At 37.4% G+C, this 16,316-nt stretch overlaps 1 protein-coding gene across 17 annotated transcripts in view; it reads left to right on the top strand.

Moving 5' to 3' along the window:
* The window catches only part of EML5 (EMAP like 5), a 188,452-nt gene that overhangs the window by 30,187 nt on the left and 141,949 nt on the right, over window positions 1-16,316 (top strand). For all 17 annotated transcript variants that reach the window (XR_005235451.2, XR_012091027.1, XR_012091028.1 and 14 more), the window contains exon 2: window positions 8,329-8,488. Coding sequence is in view for 8 of the 17 variants with exons in the window: in XM_073011239.1 (XP_072867340.1) it covers window positions 8,329-8,488 (160 nt within the window). In the remaining 9 variants the exon portion in view is untranslated. The remainder of the gene's footprint in view (window positions 1-8,328; window positions 8,489-16,316) is intronic.

Genomic DNA, 16,316 nt, shown 5'->3' with positions numbered 1-16,316 from the left:
CTTGATTGTACTGTGGTCTGAGAGACTGTTTGTTATGATTTCCATTCTTTTACATTTGCCGAGGAGTGTTTTACTTACAATTATGTAGTCGATTTTTAGAATAAGTGCTATGTGGTGCTGAGAAGAATGTATATTCTGTTGATTTAGGGTGGAGAGTTCTGTCGATATCTGTTAGGTCAGCTTGGTCCAGAGCTGAGTTCAAGTCCTGAATATCCTTGTTAATTTTCCGTCTCATTGATCTAATATTGACAGTGGGGTATTAAAGTCTCCCACGATTATTGTCTGGGAGTCTAAGTCTCTCTGTAACTTTCTTTCTTTTCTTTTTTTTTCTCCCCCGACACAGTGTTTTGCTCTTGTTGCCTAGCCTGGGGTGCAATGGCATGATCTCAGCTCACTGCAACCTTTGTCTCCCAGGTTCAAGCGATTCTCCTGCTTCAGCCTCCCGAGTAGCTGGGATTATAGACATGTGCCACCATACCCAACTAATTTTATATTTTTAGTAGAGATGAGGTTTCTCCATGTTGTTCAGGCTGGTCTCGAATTCCCGACCTCGGGTGACCTACCCGCCTCGGCCTCCCAAAGTGCTGGGATTACAGGTGTGAGCCACTACACACTACCTGTCTCTTTGTAAGTTTCTTAGAACTTGCTTTATGAATCTGGGTGCTCGTATATTGGGTGCATATACATTTAGAAACTATCATCAGAGCAAACATATGAAAAAAAGTTCATCACTGGTCATTAGAGAAATGCAAATCAAAACCACGGTGAGATACCATCTCACGCCGGTTAGAATGGCGATCATTAAAAAGTCAGGAAACACTGGATGCTGGAGGAGGATGTGGAGATATAGGGACACTTTTACACTGATAGGAGTGTAAATTCGTTCAACCATTGTGGAAGCCAGTGTGGTGATTCCTCAAGGATCTAAGACTAGAAATACCATTTGACCCAACGATCCCATTACTGGATATATACCCAAAGGATTATAAATCAGTCTACTGTAAAGACACATGCACACGTATGTTTATTACAGCACTGTTCACAATAGCAAAGACTTAGAACCAACCCAAATGCCCATCGGTGATAGACTGATTAAAGAAAATGTGTCACATATAAACCATGGAATACTATGCATCCATGAAAAAGGATGAGTTCATGTCCTCTGCAGGGTCGTGGATGAAGCTGGAAACCATCCTTCTCAGCAAACTAACATAGGAACAGAAAACCAAACACTGCATGTTCTCACTCATAAGTGGCAGTTGAAAAATGAGAACATATAGGCACAGGGAGAAGAATATCATACACCAGGGCCTGTTGGGAGGTGGGAGGTAAGGGGAGGGATAGCATTAGGAGAAATACCTAATGTAGATGACAGGTTGATGAGTGCAGCAAACCACCAAGGCATATGTATACCTATGCAACAAACCTGCATTTTCTGTACATGTATCTCAGAAATTAAAATATAATAATAATAATAAAACAACATCCTGCTAGAAGTTCAAGCCAGTGCAATCAGACAAGAAGTGAAAAGAAAAGGCTTATAGAAAGAAAAGGAAGAAGTAAATTGTCTCTATTCTTAGACAACGTGATTGCCTACATAGAAAATTCCAAATAATTTATTTTTAAAAAACTCACACAAAAAATACTACTCCTAAAACTCAGTGAATTTATCAGGTTCGCAAACCAGGTCAACATACATAAATCAGTTATGTTTCTACTGACTAGCAATGAGCAATTGGAAACTGAAATTTTACAGCAATACTGTCTACAAAAGCTCAAAAATATCTGTATAAATTTTACAAAATCTATGCAAGGTCTATGTTATATACTAAAAACTATAAAATGAGACAGAAAACAAAGAATACCTGAAAAATGGAGGGAGGGCATACTATGTTTATGGATTGGAAGACTCAATATAGTTAAGATGTCACTTCTCTTCAAAGTTCTTTACAGATTTAATGCAGTTCTAATCATAATCCCAACAAGATATATAGGATATACAGCTGATTCTAAACCTTATAGAAAAGATGAAGTAATTAGAATAGCCAAAGCAATATGGAAAAAGAACAAAGGTAGAAGATCCACAGTATTCAATTTTAAGGCTTATTATAAAGCTATACTCATGAAGGCAGTGTGGTATTGGTGAAAGTATAGATACATAGGTTAATGGTGTAAAATATAGGGTACAATTTGTGGAAAAGTAATATGGATATGGTCAATTGAGTTTTGACAAAAGTGCCTGGGGAATTCAAAGGAGAAGAGATAGTCTTTTCAATACATGGTGCTGAAAAGTTAGGAATCTTACATAAAGACAGCAAAAAAAAAAAAAAAAAAAAAAAAAAATCCAAAAAACAAACAAAAAGCTTGTAACGTACATTGCATTTTATACAAAAATAGATTGTAGCTTTAAATGTAAGACAAACTATAAAAGTTTTAGAAAATATGAGAGGAAATCTTTATTACCTTTGGTTAAGCAAAAGCATGGTCCATAAAACAAAAATCAATGAACTAGACTTCATAAAAATTAAAAAATGTGTGCTCTGTGAGAGAAACAGAGAATGCAAAGAAAAGCTACAGTCTGGGAGAAAATATTTGCAAGTCCCATGTTGGACAAAGGGACTTGTATTGAGAATATATGAAGTACTTTGAAAACTCAAAAATTTAAAGACAACCTAATGAAAATGGCTAGAAGACTTGAACAGATCATTATAAGACCAATTAGTCCATGTGAATGGTCATCAGAAATTCAAATTAAAAACACTGGCAGCACCAAATATTAGTGGGAATGTAGAGCAACTGAAACTTTCTTACATTGCTGGTGGGAGTGTAACATGGTACAACTACTGTGGAAAACTGACAGTTTCTTATAAATCTAAACATACACCCACCGTATCCTTTTTCTCTAACTTTGAGTACCTCTGTTCTATTGTATGTAGATTTTGTAGTTAAACTGTGAGGACCTGCATAGTTTTCCTCCCCAGACTTTTTTTTTTTTTTTTTTTAAAGAGATGATGACTTGCCCTGTCACTCAGACTGGAATACAGTGGCATGATCACAGCTCACTGCAGCCTTAACTTCTGGGCTCAGGTGATCTTCATGCCTCAGCCTTCTGAGTAACTGGGACTACAGGCATGTACCATCACACCTGGCTAGTTGGTTTATTTTTTTGTAGAGGTGGGGTCTGGCTGTGTTGCTCAGGCTGGTCTCGAACTCCTAGCCTCAAGCGATCCTCCTGCGTCAGCTTCCCAAAGCACTGGGTTTACAGGCACAAGCCACCACACTCAGCCTTCCCCCCCGAGTTTTCAAGCTTGGGGAAATTTCCCTCACATTACTTATAGTAAATATATGCCCTTTTTGAAGGTGAGAAAACAAATTGAAGATAAAGAATTTGCTGAGAAGCCTGTGAAGAGCAGAGACAGAATTTTGAACCCATGTCTGTCTAACCTCAAAGGTTTTCTTTGCATAAATCCTTATACTTAAAATATGTATGCAGACGGTAATGTCAGTATTTTTTCACTTTTTAAAAACTGAGATGATTCACAAAATATAAAATTTATACTTTAAGTGCACAATTAAGTGATTTTTAGTATAGTCACAAAGTTCTGCAGCTATCACTTCTATCTAATTTCTGAATATTTATCGCCCCTAAAAAATTCCCAAGCTCATTAGCAGTCCTTATCCATTCCCCTCTCCTTCCAGCACCTGGCAATCACTAATCTACTTTCTTTAAGGATTTGCATGTTCTGGACATTTCATAGTGGATTAATATGAGATGTGGCCCTTAATATATCTGTTTTCCTTCACTAAGCATAATGTTTTCAAGGTTCATCCATGTTGTAGCATGTATCAGTGCTTTATTCCTGTTGTCATTTTTATTGTATGGATACCACATTTTACTTATTCATGATTCAGTCAAACATTTGGATTGTTTCTACTTTTTGGCCATTTGTGAATAATGCTGCTGTGAACATTTGTGTACAAGTTTTGTGTGGACATATGTTTTCATTCCTTTTGGGAATACAGCTAGGAGTAGAATTGCTGGATCATATGGTAACTTTGTTTGACCTTTTGAATAGCTACCAAGCGGTTTTCCAAATAGGCTGCATCATTTTACAATCCCATAATCAATGTTTAAGGGTTACACTTTTTCCACATCCTTGCCAATACTTCATATTTTCTGTCTTTTAAAATGTAGAAGTGGGCCAGGCGCAGTGGCTCATACCTGTAATTCCAGCATTTTGGGAGGCCGAGGCAGGTGGATCATCTGAGGTCAGGAGTTCGAGACCGTCCTGGTCTACATTGTGAAACCTCATCTTTATTAAAAATACAGAAAAGTTAGCTGGGTGTGGTGGTGCATGCCTGTAATCCCAGCTACTTGAGAGACTGAGGCAGGAGACTTGCTTGAACCTGGGAGGCAGAAGTTGCAGTAAGCCAAAATTGTGTCATTGCACTTCAGCCTGGGCAATGAGAGCGAAACTCTGTCTCAAAATGTATATACATATACACACATATATATGTGTATATATATGTATATTTATAGAAGTGGACTGGGAGCAGTGGCTCATACCTGTAATGCCAACATTTTGAGAGCCTGAGGTGGGAGAATCTCTGAAGTCCAATAGTTTGAGACCAGTCTGGGCAACATAGGGAGACCCCATCTCTACAAAACAAACAAACAAACAAACAAACAAAAAACATTATCCAGGTGTGGTTGCACCCACCTGTAGTCTCAGCCACTTGAGAGGCCCAAAGCAGGAGGATGAGTCTTGAGTCTGGGAGGTGGAGGCTGCAGTGAGTGGTGATCGTGTCACTGTACTCCAGCCTGGGTGACAAAGTGAGACCCTGTCTCAAATAAATAAATAGAAAGAAAGGAGAGAAAGAGAAAGAAAGGAAGAAAGCAAGAAAAGGAAGGAAGGAAAGAAGGAAAGAGAAAGAACAAAGAAATGGTATATTATTGTCATTTTGATTTGCTTTTCCCTACTGACTATTGATGTTAAGCGTCTTTTTATATGCCTTTTGTGTATCTTCCTTGGGGGAATGTCTGTTAAAATCCTTTATCTATTTGAAAAATTTGATTATTTGTAGCTTTATTGTTGATTTGTAGGAATTCTTTATATATTCTTAATACAAGTCCCTTATCAGATATATGCTCTGCAAATATTTTCTCCCATTCTCTGGGCTGTGTTACTGTGTTCTTGATGGTTGTCCTTTGAAGCATAAAAGTTTTTAATTTTGATTCAGTCCATTTTATCTGCTTTTTGTTTTGTCACTAATGCTTTGTGTTATATCCGAGAAACCACTGCTTCATTCACGATCAGTAAGATTTATGCCTATATTTTCTTCCAAGAGTTTTAACAATTATTTTAGCCTCTGATCCATTTTGAGTTGACATTTGTATATGGTTTGAGGTATGGGTCCAAATTTATTTTTTTGTGTATGGATATATATTCAGGTGTCCCAGTACTCTTTGTTGAAATGACCATTTTCTCCCCCATTGAGTTGTCTTGGCACCTCCCTTGTTGAAATCAATTGACCACAAATGTATGGGTTTACTTCTGGACTCTCAAGTCTGTTTCATTGATCTCCATATCCTCATGCCAGTACCACACTGTCTTGATTACTGTAGTTTTGTAGTAAGTTTGTAAGTTTCAAAATTGGAAAGTGATTCTTCCAACTTTGTTCTTGTTTTCAGGATAGTTTTGGTTATTCTGAGTCTTTCTGAATTTTAGAATCAGCTTGTCAGTTTCTTCAAGAAAGACAACTAGTATTTTGACAAGGATTGTGTTGACTCTGTAGATAAATTTGAGAAGTATTGCCATCTTACAAATATTACATTCCTCTAAGCCCAGAAATGAGATGTCTTTCCATTTATTTAGATCTTTTAAAATGTCCTTCAGTGGGTTTTTATAGTTTTCAGTGTACAAATCTTCTACTTTGTTTAATTTATTCCTAAATGTTTTATTCCTCTTGATGCTACTGTAAGTGGGATTATTTAATTTTTTTTATTGTTCTTTGCTAGTGTATAGAAATACAATAGATTTTTTATGTTGATCATATATCCTGCAACCTTGCTGAATTCATATTAGCTCTTCATTTTTTGGTTGTTTCTTTGTGGATTCCTTAGGATTTTCTGTATATATGATCATGTCATTTGCCAGTAGAGATCTTTACTTTTACTTTTTGTTCCTTTTCCTGGCCTATTTTTCTTGGCTAGAATATCTAATACCAAGTTAAATGAGTGGCAAGAACTGATATCGTTTTTTCCCTTTACTTAGTGGGATAGCTTTCAAGATTTCATCATTAAATATGTTACTAGCTTTGGGTTTATGTAGATGTCCTTTGTCAGTTTGAGGAAGTTTCCTTCAGTTTCTAGTTATGTGTTTTTATGAAGGGATTGGGTTTTGTCAAATAATTTTTCTGTGTCTATTGAGATAAACATATATGGGAGTTTTTTTGACCTTTATTCTGTTAATATGCCATATTTGTTGATTTCATATGTTGAACCAACCTGGTATTCCCACTTATCTTCTCTCCCATTGATTACCCCTTTAGTATTCCCTGACTTGTTGAATACCACCCCAAACCATTCAAATACCCAAGCCAGAAACCCAAGAGTCATCTTAGCCCCCTCTCTTCCCCTTGTCCCCTGCATCCAGTCTGTTAACTTTGTCGTCTTTATTTACTTTAGAGACAGAATCTGGCCCACAAGCCCAGGCTGGAATGCAGTGGTGCAGTCATAGCTCATTGCAGCCTTGAACTTCTGGGTTCAAGCGATCTTCTCACCTCACCCTCCCAAGTAGCTGGGAATAGAGGTGTGTGCTGCTGTGTCTGGCTCATTAAAAAAAAATTTTTTTGTAGAGACAGTGGCTTACTGTGTTTCCCAGGGTGATCTTGAACTCCTGGCCTCAAGTGATCCTCCAGCCTGGGCCTCTCAAAGCACTGGTATTATAGGCATGAGCCATTACACCCAGCCTTGATTCTGTTTTAATATCCTCCTAATTTTCCCCTTTTAGTTGATTCTCCACCCTGATGCCATGAGTGATTTTCTTTTTCATCTCAAGGGCAAATGTGATATTCTAAATTGGCATATAGAAAAAAATCATCAAATAGAATTTATATTTTCCCCGCCTTCTGCTGATGTATATAAGCTATTACCAACTGCTAGGTCTTTGTCTTGTTTCTAGAGATTCATAGATTATTTTCTGCGAATTATGGGTGACTTTTCTGTTTCTTAAATGGAGTTTATAATTTAAGAATTAGTGTTGGGCCGGGCGCGGTGGCTCAAGCCTGTAATCCCAGCACTTTGGGAGGCCGAGACGGGCGGATCACGAGGTCAGGAGATCGAGACCATCCTGGCTAACACGGTGAAACCCCGACTCTACTAAAAAATACAAAAAACTAGCCGGGCGAGGTGGCGGGCGCCTGTAGTCCCAGCTACTCGGGAGGCTGAGGCAGGAGAACGGCGTAAACCCGGGAGGCGGAGCTTGCAGTGTGCTGAGATCCGGCCACTGCACTCCAGCCTGGGCGGCAGAGCGAGACTCCGTCTCAAAAAAAAACAAAAAAGAATTAGTGTTATAGTAGCAGGGCTACTAAATGCTGTATTTAGACATTAAGATTTGGTCTAACTTTATCCGATGAAAGGAATAGTAAAATGGGAAAGAAGGCTTGAAAACAGGTCAATACTAAATGAGGAAAAAGCTACCAATTTGTTGCTGTGATCCAGTCACTGTCTTGTGAGAGTTCTTTTCTTGAGAAGTTTACACATAGCATATTGCAGGGATCATGAAGGGTATAATTAGCTTATCATTAACTGTTTATCACATATTCTATGAAGTAGTAACTGTTAGCATGGATTTTTATAGAAGCTATTTATTTTAAATCCAAATTACTGGCTGGGCGTGGTGGCTCACACCTATAATCCCAGCACTTTAGGAGGCTGAGGCAGGCAGATCACTTGAGGTCAGGAGTTCAAGACTAGCCTGGCCAATGTGGCGAAACCCCATCTCTACCAAAAATACAAAAATTAGCTGGGCATGGTGGCGGGTGCCTGTAATCCCAGCTACTCAGGAGGCTGAGATGAGAATTGCTTGAACTTGGCGGGATGGAGGTTGCAGTGAGCTGAGATCACACCACTGCACTCCAACCTAGCTGACAGAACAAGACACTGTCTCACCAAAAATAATAATAATAAAAAAATCCAAATTGTCTAAAATGGATAAAGTCTAATGTTCACACTGGTATATATGTTTTACATCTACCAAATACTATAAAATCTGTATAAGCAATTTTTAATAATACTACTTATTTCTTTATTTCCTTATTTTACAGCCTTGCATTGCACCCTGAACGAGTGTTGGTAGCAACAGGACAAGTTGGGAAAGAGCCTTATATTTGTATTTGGGATTCATACACTGTGCAGACCATATCAGTTTTAAAGGATGTTCATACACATGGTATAGCTTGCTTGGCGTTTGACTTAGATGGACAGGTATGTGACAGGTTTTCATTTTTTTTCTAAATTGTATGTTCAAGTGTGTTATAGAAAATGATTATACATCTATAAATATTAATTTGGACACTTGATGAAAAGTATTTGTTAAAAGGTGGAGGTGGGTAGGTGGGGTGGGTGGGTTGATATATAACAATGTGGTTTTTATTTCATCATGTCAAGAACTTTCTCAACTGAATTAATTACTACCTTGAAAGCCAAAGTAATTTTGAGTCAGTGGAATATTACCTGGTTATTATAGAGATTTTTCTATATAACTCTTTTCCAGTTAGGGTATTTTGATAGGACAGATGGATGATATCTTAGGAAAATTAAGTTTCTTAGAAAGCTATGTATATTTTAATTTTATTTATTTATTTTTAGAGACGGGGTCACACTCTGCTGCCCAGGCTGGAGTGCAGTGACATGATCATAGCTCACTACAGCCTCATACTCTTGGGCTCAAGCAATCCTCTTGCCTCACCCTCCTGAGCAGCTACGACTACAGGCACATACCATCATGCCTGGCTAATTTTTTTTTTAGTAGAGATAGGATCTCATTGTGCTGCCCAGGCTGGTCTCAAACTTCTGGCCTCAAGCTATCCTCCAGTGTTGTTGACCTCCCAAAGTGCTGGAATTACATGCTTGAGGCACTGCACCCAGCCTATATTTCGATTTTCAGTTACCTTAAAGGTTGTCTATTAAAATTATGTTTTTATTGAATATAATGGAACAATTCCTATGAGTTATTTTTTATACAAAATCAAAGTTCACAACAAAGGATATAATTATCACTCAACTGACTAATCAGTTTCTAAATTATCATCTACTTCTAGTCAATGATTTAAAAAAGTTAAACAAGCCAAGGGCTTTTTTTGTGGTGCTTTTATGGAAATCGTTATACCTAAAAATAGTTTCAAAGTTATCAGTAAAAAGTTGGATCTTGCAGGTTGTTCATTTATAATCTTTAAAAGTTTTATGTTATAATTAGACTTTAAAATCATTTTAAATTTTAGAACAATTTTAGTTACCTGCTTTTTAATTCATTAATTTTATAGATCTCAATTTTATAGAAACAAATTACAGTGTGTTCTATCCCCTTGAACATGATAACCAGTAGATGTTTTTCTATATTACTCTGAGGAATAGCTTCTTTGAGTAGCATAGGTTAATATGATTTTCTGGTAATGAGATGAGAGAGTTCCCTTGACCCCTTCATAGGACTTGTAATGGGTGTGGCTCATTTACTTGGCTGCCCAGCTCAAACCCCTTGCAGGAGTGGGGCATGCAGGTGAGAGGTTGCAGGAGAGCCGGGGCGAGTGCCTTTGGGTGCTGGCTTGCCTGTGGCAGCATCTAGGGGTTACCCACAACCTCTGGAGCCCCAGAGAGTGTGTGTTACAAACAATACTCTTTAACACTGGTAGCTTAAGTGTTAAACAGCTCAGTGAAGAGTCAGTGTGACAGCCTTTTTGGGTTCCTGCACCCAGTGCATCCTGAATTCTTGTCCAGCGTCCAGGAAGAACCAAGTCACAAGAACAGATTAAAGGGTGGTGTATATGGAGGATTTTATTGAGCAATGGAAGTGGCTCTCAGTGGGATGGGGAGCTGGAAAGGGGATGGAGTGGGAAGATAATCTTCTCCTGACCATCCCCGGCCAAACTCCTCTTGATGTGCAGACACTTCACTTCTCTCCTTCTCTGCAGTGCTGTTTTGCTCCTCTGCCAGTGGAGTTTGGGGTTTTTATGGGTACAGGGTTGGGGTTATGGTGGGCCAGAGTGATTTTGGCAAAGGCAACATTCGGGCAAGAAAACAGGAATGCACGTTCTTATTTAGGGCCAGAGGTCCAGGCTTGAGGGTGGAACCCTTGCCAGGGACCCCACCCTCTTCTACCCAGTATTTCCCTGCCTCCTGTTCATATTAGTAAGATATGACTTTCTGGTAATGGATCTATAAAGACTTAATTGTAATCTCTTATTTGGAAAAAAAAAATGTGCTTCTAGGTTTATATCACCATATAGCAGTATTTGGCAATTGCACAAATTTAATTCATGTCCCATTTTTGCTATAATTTTTCAAGTCTTAATATACTATTGGAATTTCATTTTCTTTTTTAGAGGAAATAATAATACTTATCTATTTCATAGGAGCATAAAATGTTATAAAACAAACCTACAAAGTTATTTTTTAAAATCACTTAAGGTGTTATGAAATTCAAGCCATTTTAATTATAAGTGTCTATAACATTAAATATAGATATTTTCTTCTTAGCTTTAAATTTACCCTTTCTAAATGTAATATATTGCATTGCTGAGGAATTTCTTTTATATATCCAAGGAGAAATCATGCCCATAGCTTTTACTAGTTGAAAGTGTTTAATTTCACTTATTTTGAGCAACTTATAAGAAAAGTCTTGGGTACGTGTATTTCATTATCACAGATCTTCATGAGAACATATTACTTAAAATTTTAAGTTCATGAAAACATAATAGCTAAAGGTGTTGAGCGTATACTAAGTGCCAGGCATTATGCTAAGCCTGCATTATCTCATTTAATCCTTCCAACAACCCTATGGAATAGATGCTATTATTATCTCTTTCTTATTTAAAAATTTGGTGTGCTAGAATTTTTTACGGATACTTCCAATTCACTTAATGGACACAAATAAGATTTTGTCTGGGAATAGGATCAGGGAGGAATTTGGGAAGATGGATAGAGTCTTCTTTATCTGGTTTTCTTTCTCCCTGACTATTACTTCTTATCTTTAAAGGAGTCTTTCCTTGTCTGCTTCTTAAATATCAGTGTTCTTCAGGAGTCTGTAGCCTTTTCTTTTCACTTTACTTACATTCTCTGGGTGAGTATATAGGCCCATGACTTTAACTTCCATATCAGCTAACAGTGGCTCTAGCTTCTCAACTCTAAATATCACTCGTGAATGTTCTGTAGATATTCCATTTTATACATTTAAAACTGAATTCTCTCTTTATTCGAACTCTATCAAAAAAAACAAAAAACAAAAAAACAAAAACCTCTTCCTCTTGGCTTCTGCCCTACCTCTCCAGCCTTGTCCCTTGCCGCTTTCCAGTTGGCACTCCTTCCCTCCCCTGGATTGAATTCCTGGCACTCTCTTGAAAGCACCATGATCTCTTTAATCTTGAGGTCCTTTGTTCTGAAATGTACTTTCTATTACTTTTCTACAGACTGTCTCTGACTCTCTTTTCCAAGATATGGATTAAGCATTACTTTTGCTTGAAAACTTTCTTTATTCTCTTTCTCATCTACCAAGTTGGGGTTAAAAGAAAAGAAATGATAAAGTAAAAAATGTTAGAAAGCTTGAAGAGGAGGTAATATTTGCTTTGTCATTTGTACCTCGTCCTGTCTGTTGTTGTGTGACCTATGCATAGGGATATTGGTTTGAGCCATGATATGTTTATCAAGGCTACAGAGAAAGTGCTCTCAAGTCTAATTTGTTATTGCCTGTACAGAACTAGATGTATTGAGACTGTATTTGGATACATGGAATTTTAAAGTTTTTGGCCAATTGTGGTTTGCTGTGTGTATTTGATGAGCTATGCCAGACAGAGGAAGCATCAGTAGAAAGAAGAGCAGTGCCCCTCTGGCTATTCCTCACTTGATATACTTGTCTTGTGAAATTTTAACCTCTACACAGTATTCTGATAGCAAGAGGTAGATATCTTTGTTCTAGCTAGATTTTTTGCTGATGCCCTTTGGTTCCCAAATAGTAAATACTCTCAGGAGGTACAAATCATCTCCCCTTGTTCTCTGGGCTTTCTGCTAGCTTGATTTGATGGAGAGTCATAACAAACTGTATTCTGTGTCTTTTTTTTTTTTTTTTTTGAGACGGAGTCTTGCTCTGTAGCCCGGGCTGGAGTGCAGTGGCCGGATCTCAGCTCACTGCAAGCTCCGCCTCCCGGGTTTACGCCATTCTCCTGCCTCAGCCTCCGGAGTAGCTGGGACTACAGGCGCCCGCCACCTCGCCCGGCTAGTTTTTTGTATTTTTAGTAGAGACGGGGTTTCACCGTGTTAGCCAGGATGGTCTGGATCTCCTGACCTCGTGATCCACCCGTCTCGGCCTCCCTAAGTGCTGGGATTACAGGCTTGAGCCACCGCGCCCGGCCGTGTCTTTTTATATAAATTATTCATTCTACCAATTTTGAAGTTTAAATAGTAGAAACTTTCTTTTCAGAAACTGTAACTGGATATTAGATGACCTTCCTCATTTGGACAGTTAGAGGGTGTAGGTTCTTAAAGCTAATTAAGGTTATGGTAAATTAATAGTAATAATAATAATATTACACAAACATTTATATAACATTAGCCATATACCAGGCACTGTAACTCCTTTAAGTAGTATATATGTTAATTTTCATAGTAACCCCTGTGAGGTATTTTTATTTGTCCCCATTTAACTATGGTTATAGTAAACTAATAGCAATAATAATAATGATATGAAGCAAACATTTACATAACATTAACCATATATGAGGCCCTCTAATTCCTTTAAATAGTATATATGTTAATTCTCATAGTGACCCCTGTGAAGTACTTTTATATCCCCATTTAATAGGTGAGGAAAGTAAGGTACAGGGAGGCTAAATAATTGTCCAAAGTCACCCCTGCTAGTAAGAGATGATGTTCAAACCTAGACAATCTGCTACCAGAATCTGTGCTCCAAACCACCGTTTGATAAACTTTCTATAATAAGTGAAATAGTAAATATTTTAAGCTTTGTGGGCCATTTGGTCTTTGCTATAACTACTCAGCTCTGCCCTGTAGTGTGAAAGCAGTTATAGACAATGAATGAAAGAATGAGTGTGGCTATATTCCAGTAAAACTTTATTTACAAAAACATAGGTACAGACAAGATTTGGCTTGAGAGATGTACTTTGCTGACCCCTGCTCTAAACCAGTACTTTTCACACAATGTGTTGTGGGTTTTTCCTCACATTTTTCTTGTTATTTCTTCTTTGACCTTTCAGTTACTTAGAAGTATGTTGTTAATTTCCAAATATTTGGGAGATTTTCTGGATAACATTCTGTTACTCTAATTCTGTTTTTGTCAGAGAACATACTCTGTATTTTAATTTTTAAAAATTTATTGACACTTTGTAATCCCAATTTTTGTGATCTTCATGATGTTTCATGTATATTTGGAAAGAATATGAAAAAGTATATTCTGCTGTTTCCTTTCTTCTGTTTATGGTGCTATTGTCATTTATTTTATTAATACTTCTACATATTTTGAAAACCACGTAATAACTGTTATTTTGCCTTAGATAGTTGTTAAAAATTTTGTAATGAGAAAAATCTTATGTATTTACTACTTGGACACTCTCATATGTGTAAATCGTTTCTATTTGGTATCATTTTACTTCTGCGGGAGAAAACTTTCATTATCATATCCTGTAGTGCAGGTTTACTGATGATTCATTTTCTCAGCTTTTGTTTGCTTGGAAAAGACTTTGTTTTGATTCCGTTTTCAAAGGATATTTTTGCTTAGTATACAATTCTATGCTGATTTTTTTTTCTGCCTCAGCACTTTAAACTGTTTGTCCATTGTCTTCTAACTTGTATCACTTTGGATGAGCAGTCCAGGATAATTTTTAAATCTGCGTTCATCCATACAGCAGTTGTCCTTTTTTGTCTGGCTGCTGTTTAGAATTTGCCCTTTAGTGATGGCTTCAGCAATTTGTTTGCCATGTGTCTTGTGTGTTTTTTCTGTGTGAATGATTATCCTGCTTGGGATTTGTTGAACATCTTATATTTGTGGATTTATGGTTTCATGAGATTTAGGAAACTTTCTATTATTATTTCTTCAGTTTTTGTTTTTCTTTTCCTCTGTCGTTTCTTTCCTTCTGGAGCCATAATTGCCTGTATGTTAGACCACTTGATATTTTCCTGCAGGTCATTGAAGCTCTGTCAATTCTTTCTTTGTTTTTCTTTCTGTACTTTATTTTGGATGGGTTCTATTGCTGTGTCTTCAAGTTTATTTATCTTTTCATCATTGTCTAAGCTGCTGTTAATCCTTTGGAGTAAATTTTCATTTTAGATAATGTAACAGTTTTCTATGTTGTTCTTTTATATCTTTTCTTTTTTTATTCTTGGTATGTTTAAGATAATTCTTGAGTGTCTTGAAAATGTTAATTTTAACAGCAAATGTCTCCTAACCTTAATTATCTCTGGGTTTCCTGAGCCTATTTCTATTGATTTTCTCCAGGTTATGAGTCACATTTTTCTGTTTCTTCACATATCAGTAATTTTATTATATCCTTTTAAAGTATATGGACACCGTTCTGGCAAATAGTCAAGTTCCTCATGAATCAGTTTCATCTTTGTGAAAAGCTTGCTTTCAAACTTTTATGAGGCAGCACTAGAATAGCTTTTGCTCTAGAATTACTGGTATAACTTCACTATTAAGGTATGACACTCCCCTCCTGACCTCAGGATTCCTGATGACTGCCCAGCGAGTTCAAAGAGATATCTTCATTCTGGTTATTGAGAATTTGAGTGATTCTGGACCGTTTGTGATCTCTGAGAATTTTTTGCTTTTAGCTCTCTAGTAATTGTTCTTTTTCTAGAATTTCTTTTTTGCATGACCTCATAGAGTTCATCCTATGCATGCAGAGATTAATATTCTCAAATCTTACTATAGATAGTTTTACTGGAGCTGTTTTCCTGCTCTGCAAATTCTAGCCATCTTGTCCTCTCTGAACTCCAGACTCTGTCCAAATTAGTGAGTCTACTGGGCTCTATTTGGATTCCACCTTTCTGTGCCATAGTCTGGAAATTGCCTCCTAGATGGAAGCTGGGGTGATTATAGGACTTAACTTATTTGTTTTTCCTTCTTTCAGGGTTCATAGTGCTTTACTTCCTGTTGCAAATGTCTCAAAACATTTGTTTCATGTATTCTGTACAGTTTCTAGCTGTTTATGGCAGGGGCGGGTGAGGGAGGGTAAGTTCAGACTTTGATACGCCTTCATGGCTAGAAGTCCATCTTTTATGTTTTTAAACCTCTCTCATACTTTCCATCTCACTATCCACTTCTCTTTTGAACTTTGTCTTTTCATCTCCTGCTAATCTTGTATTTAACTCTTCCATTGAATTTTTAACTTACTTTATTTTTTGTTTCCGGAAGTTCCGTGTGCTTCTTCAAGTCTCCTTGGATACTTTTTATAGTCTCATATTCTTTGCTCATATACAGATATTTTGAATCCTTAATTTTATTTACTCACATTAAGCTTATTTTATGTTATTTATCTAATAATTCCATATCTGATGTTTTTTGCAAGGTCGACTTTGCTGTTTGTTGTGACTTGCCCATTCTCACTCATGGATTCTTATTTTGTTGTGTCTGTGTGTGTGGGTGGGGTGGTTTGTTTATTTTTTTAGCTGCTGCTGCTTCTTATTTTTTGAGACAGAGTCTCGCTCTGTCTCCCAGGCTAGAGTGCAGTAGAGCGACCTCAGTTCACTGCAACCTCCACCTCCTGGGTTGAAGTGATTCCTCTGCCTCAGCCTCCTGAGTAGATGGAATTATAGGCGTGTGTCACCACGCCTGGCTAATTTTTGTAATTTTAGTAGAGACGGAGTTTCAGCATGTTGCCCAGGCTGGTCTCAATCTCCTGGCCTCAAGCAGTCCACCTGCCTCGGCCTTCCAAAGTGCTGGGATTACAGTGTGAGCCACTGTACCTGGCCTTTTTATTTTTTATAGCTTATTTTTATTGAATTGCTACCTGTAGGAATTCTTTGAGGGATGGATCGAAGTTACGGTACTTCATTTAGGATTTATATTTGCTTGGGCCATGTTGTTGAA

The sequence above is a fragment of the Chlorocebus sabaeus genome, chromosome 24 (genome assembly GCF_047675955.1).
Source record: "Chlorocebus sabaeus isolate Y175 chromosome 24, mChlSab1.0.hap1, whole genome shotgun sequence".
Classification (NCBI taxonomy): domain Eukaryota; kingdom Metazoa; phylum Chordata; class Mammalia; order Primates; family Cercopithecidae; genus Chlorocebus; species Chlorocebus sabaeus.
Note: the sequence above shows the minus strand (reverse complement) of the source record. Positions and strands in the feature narration are given on the sequence as shown.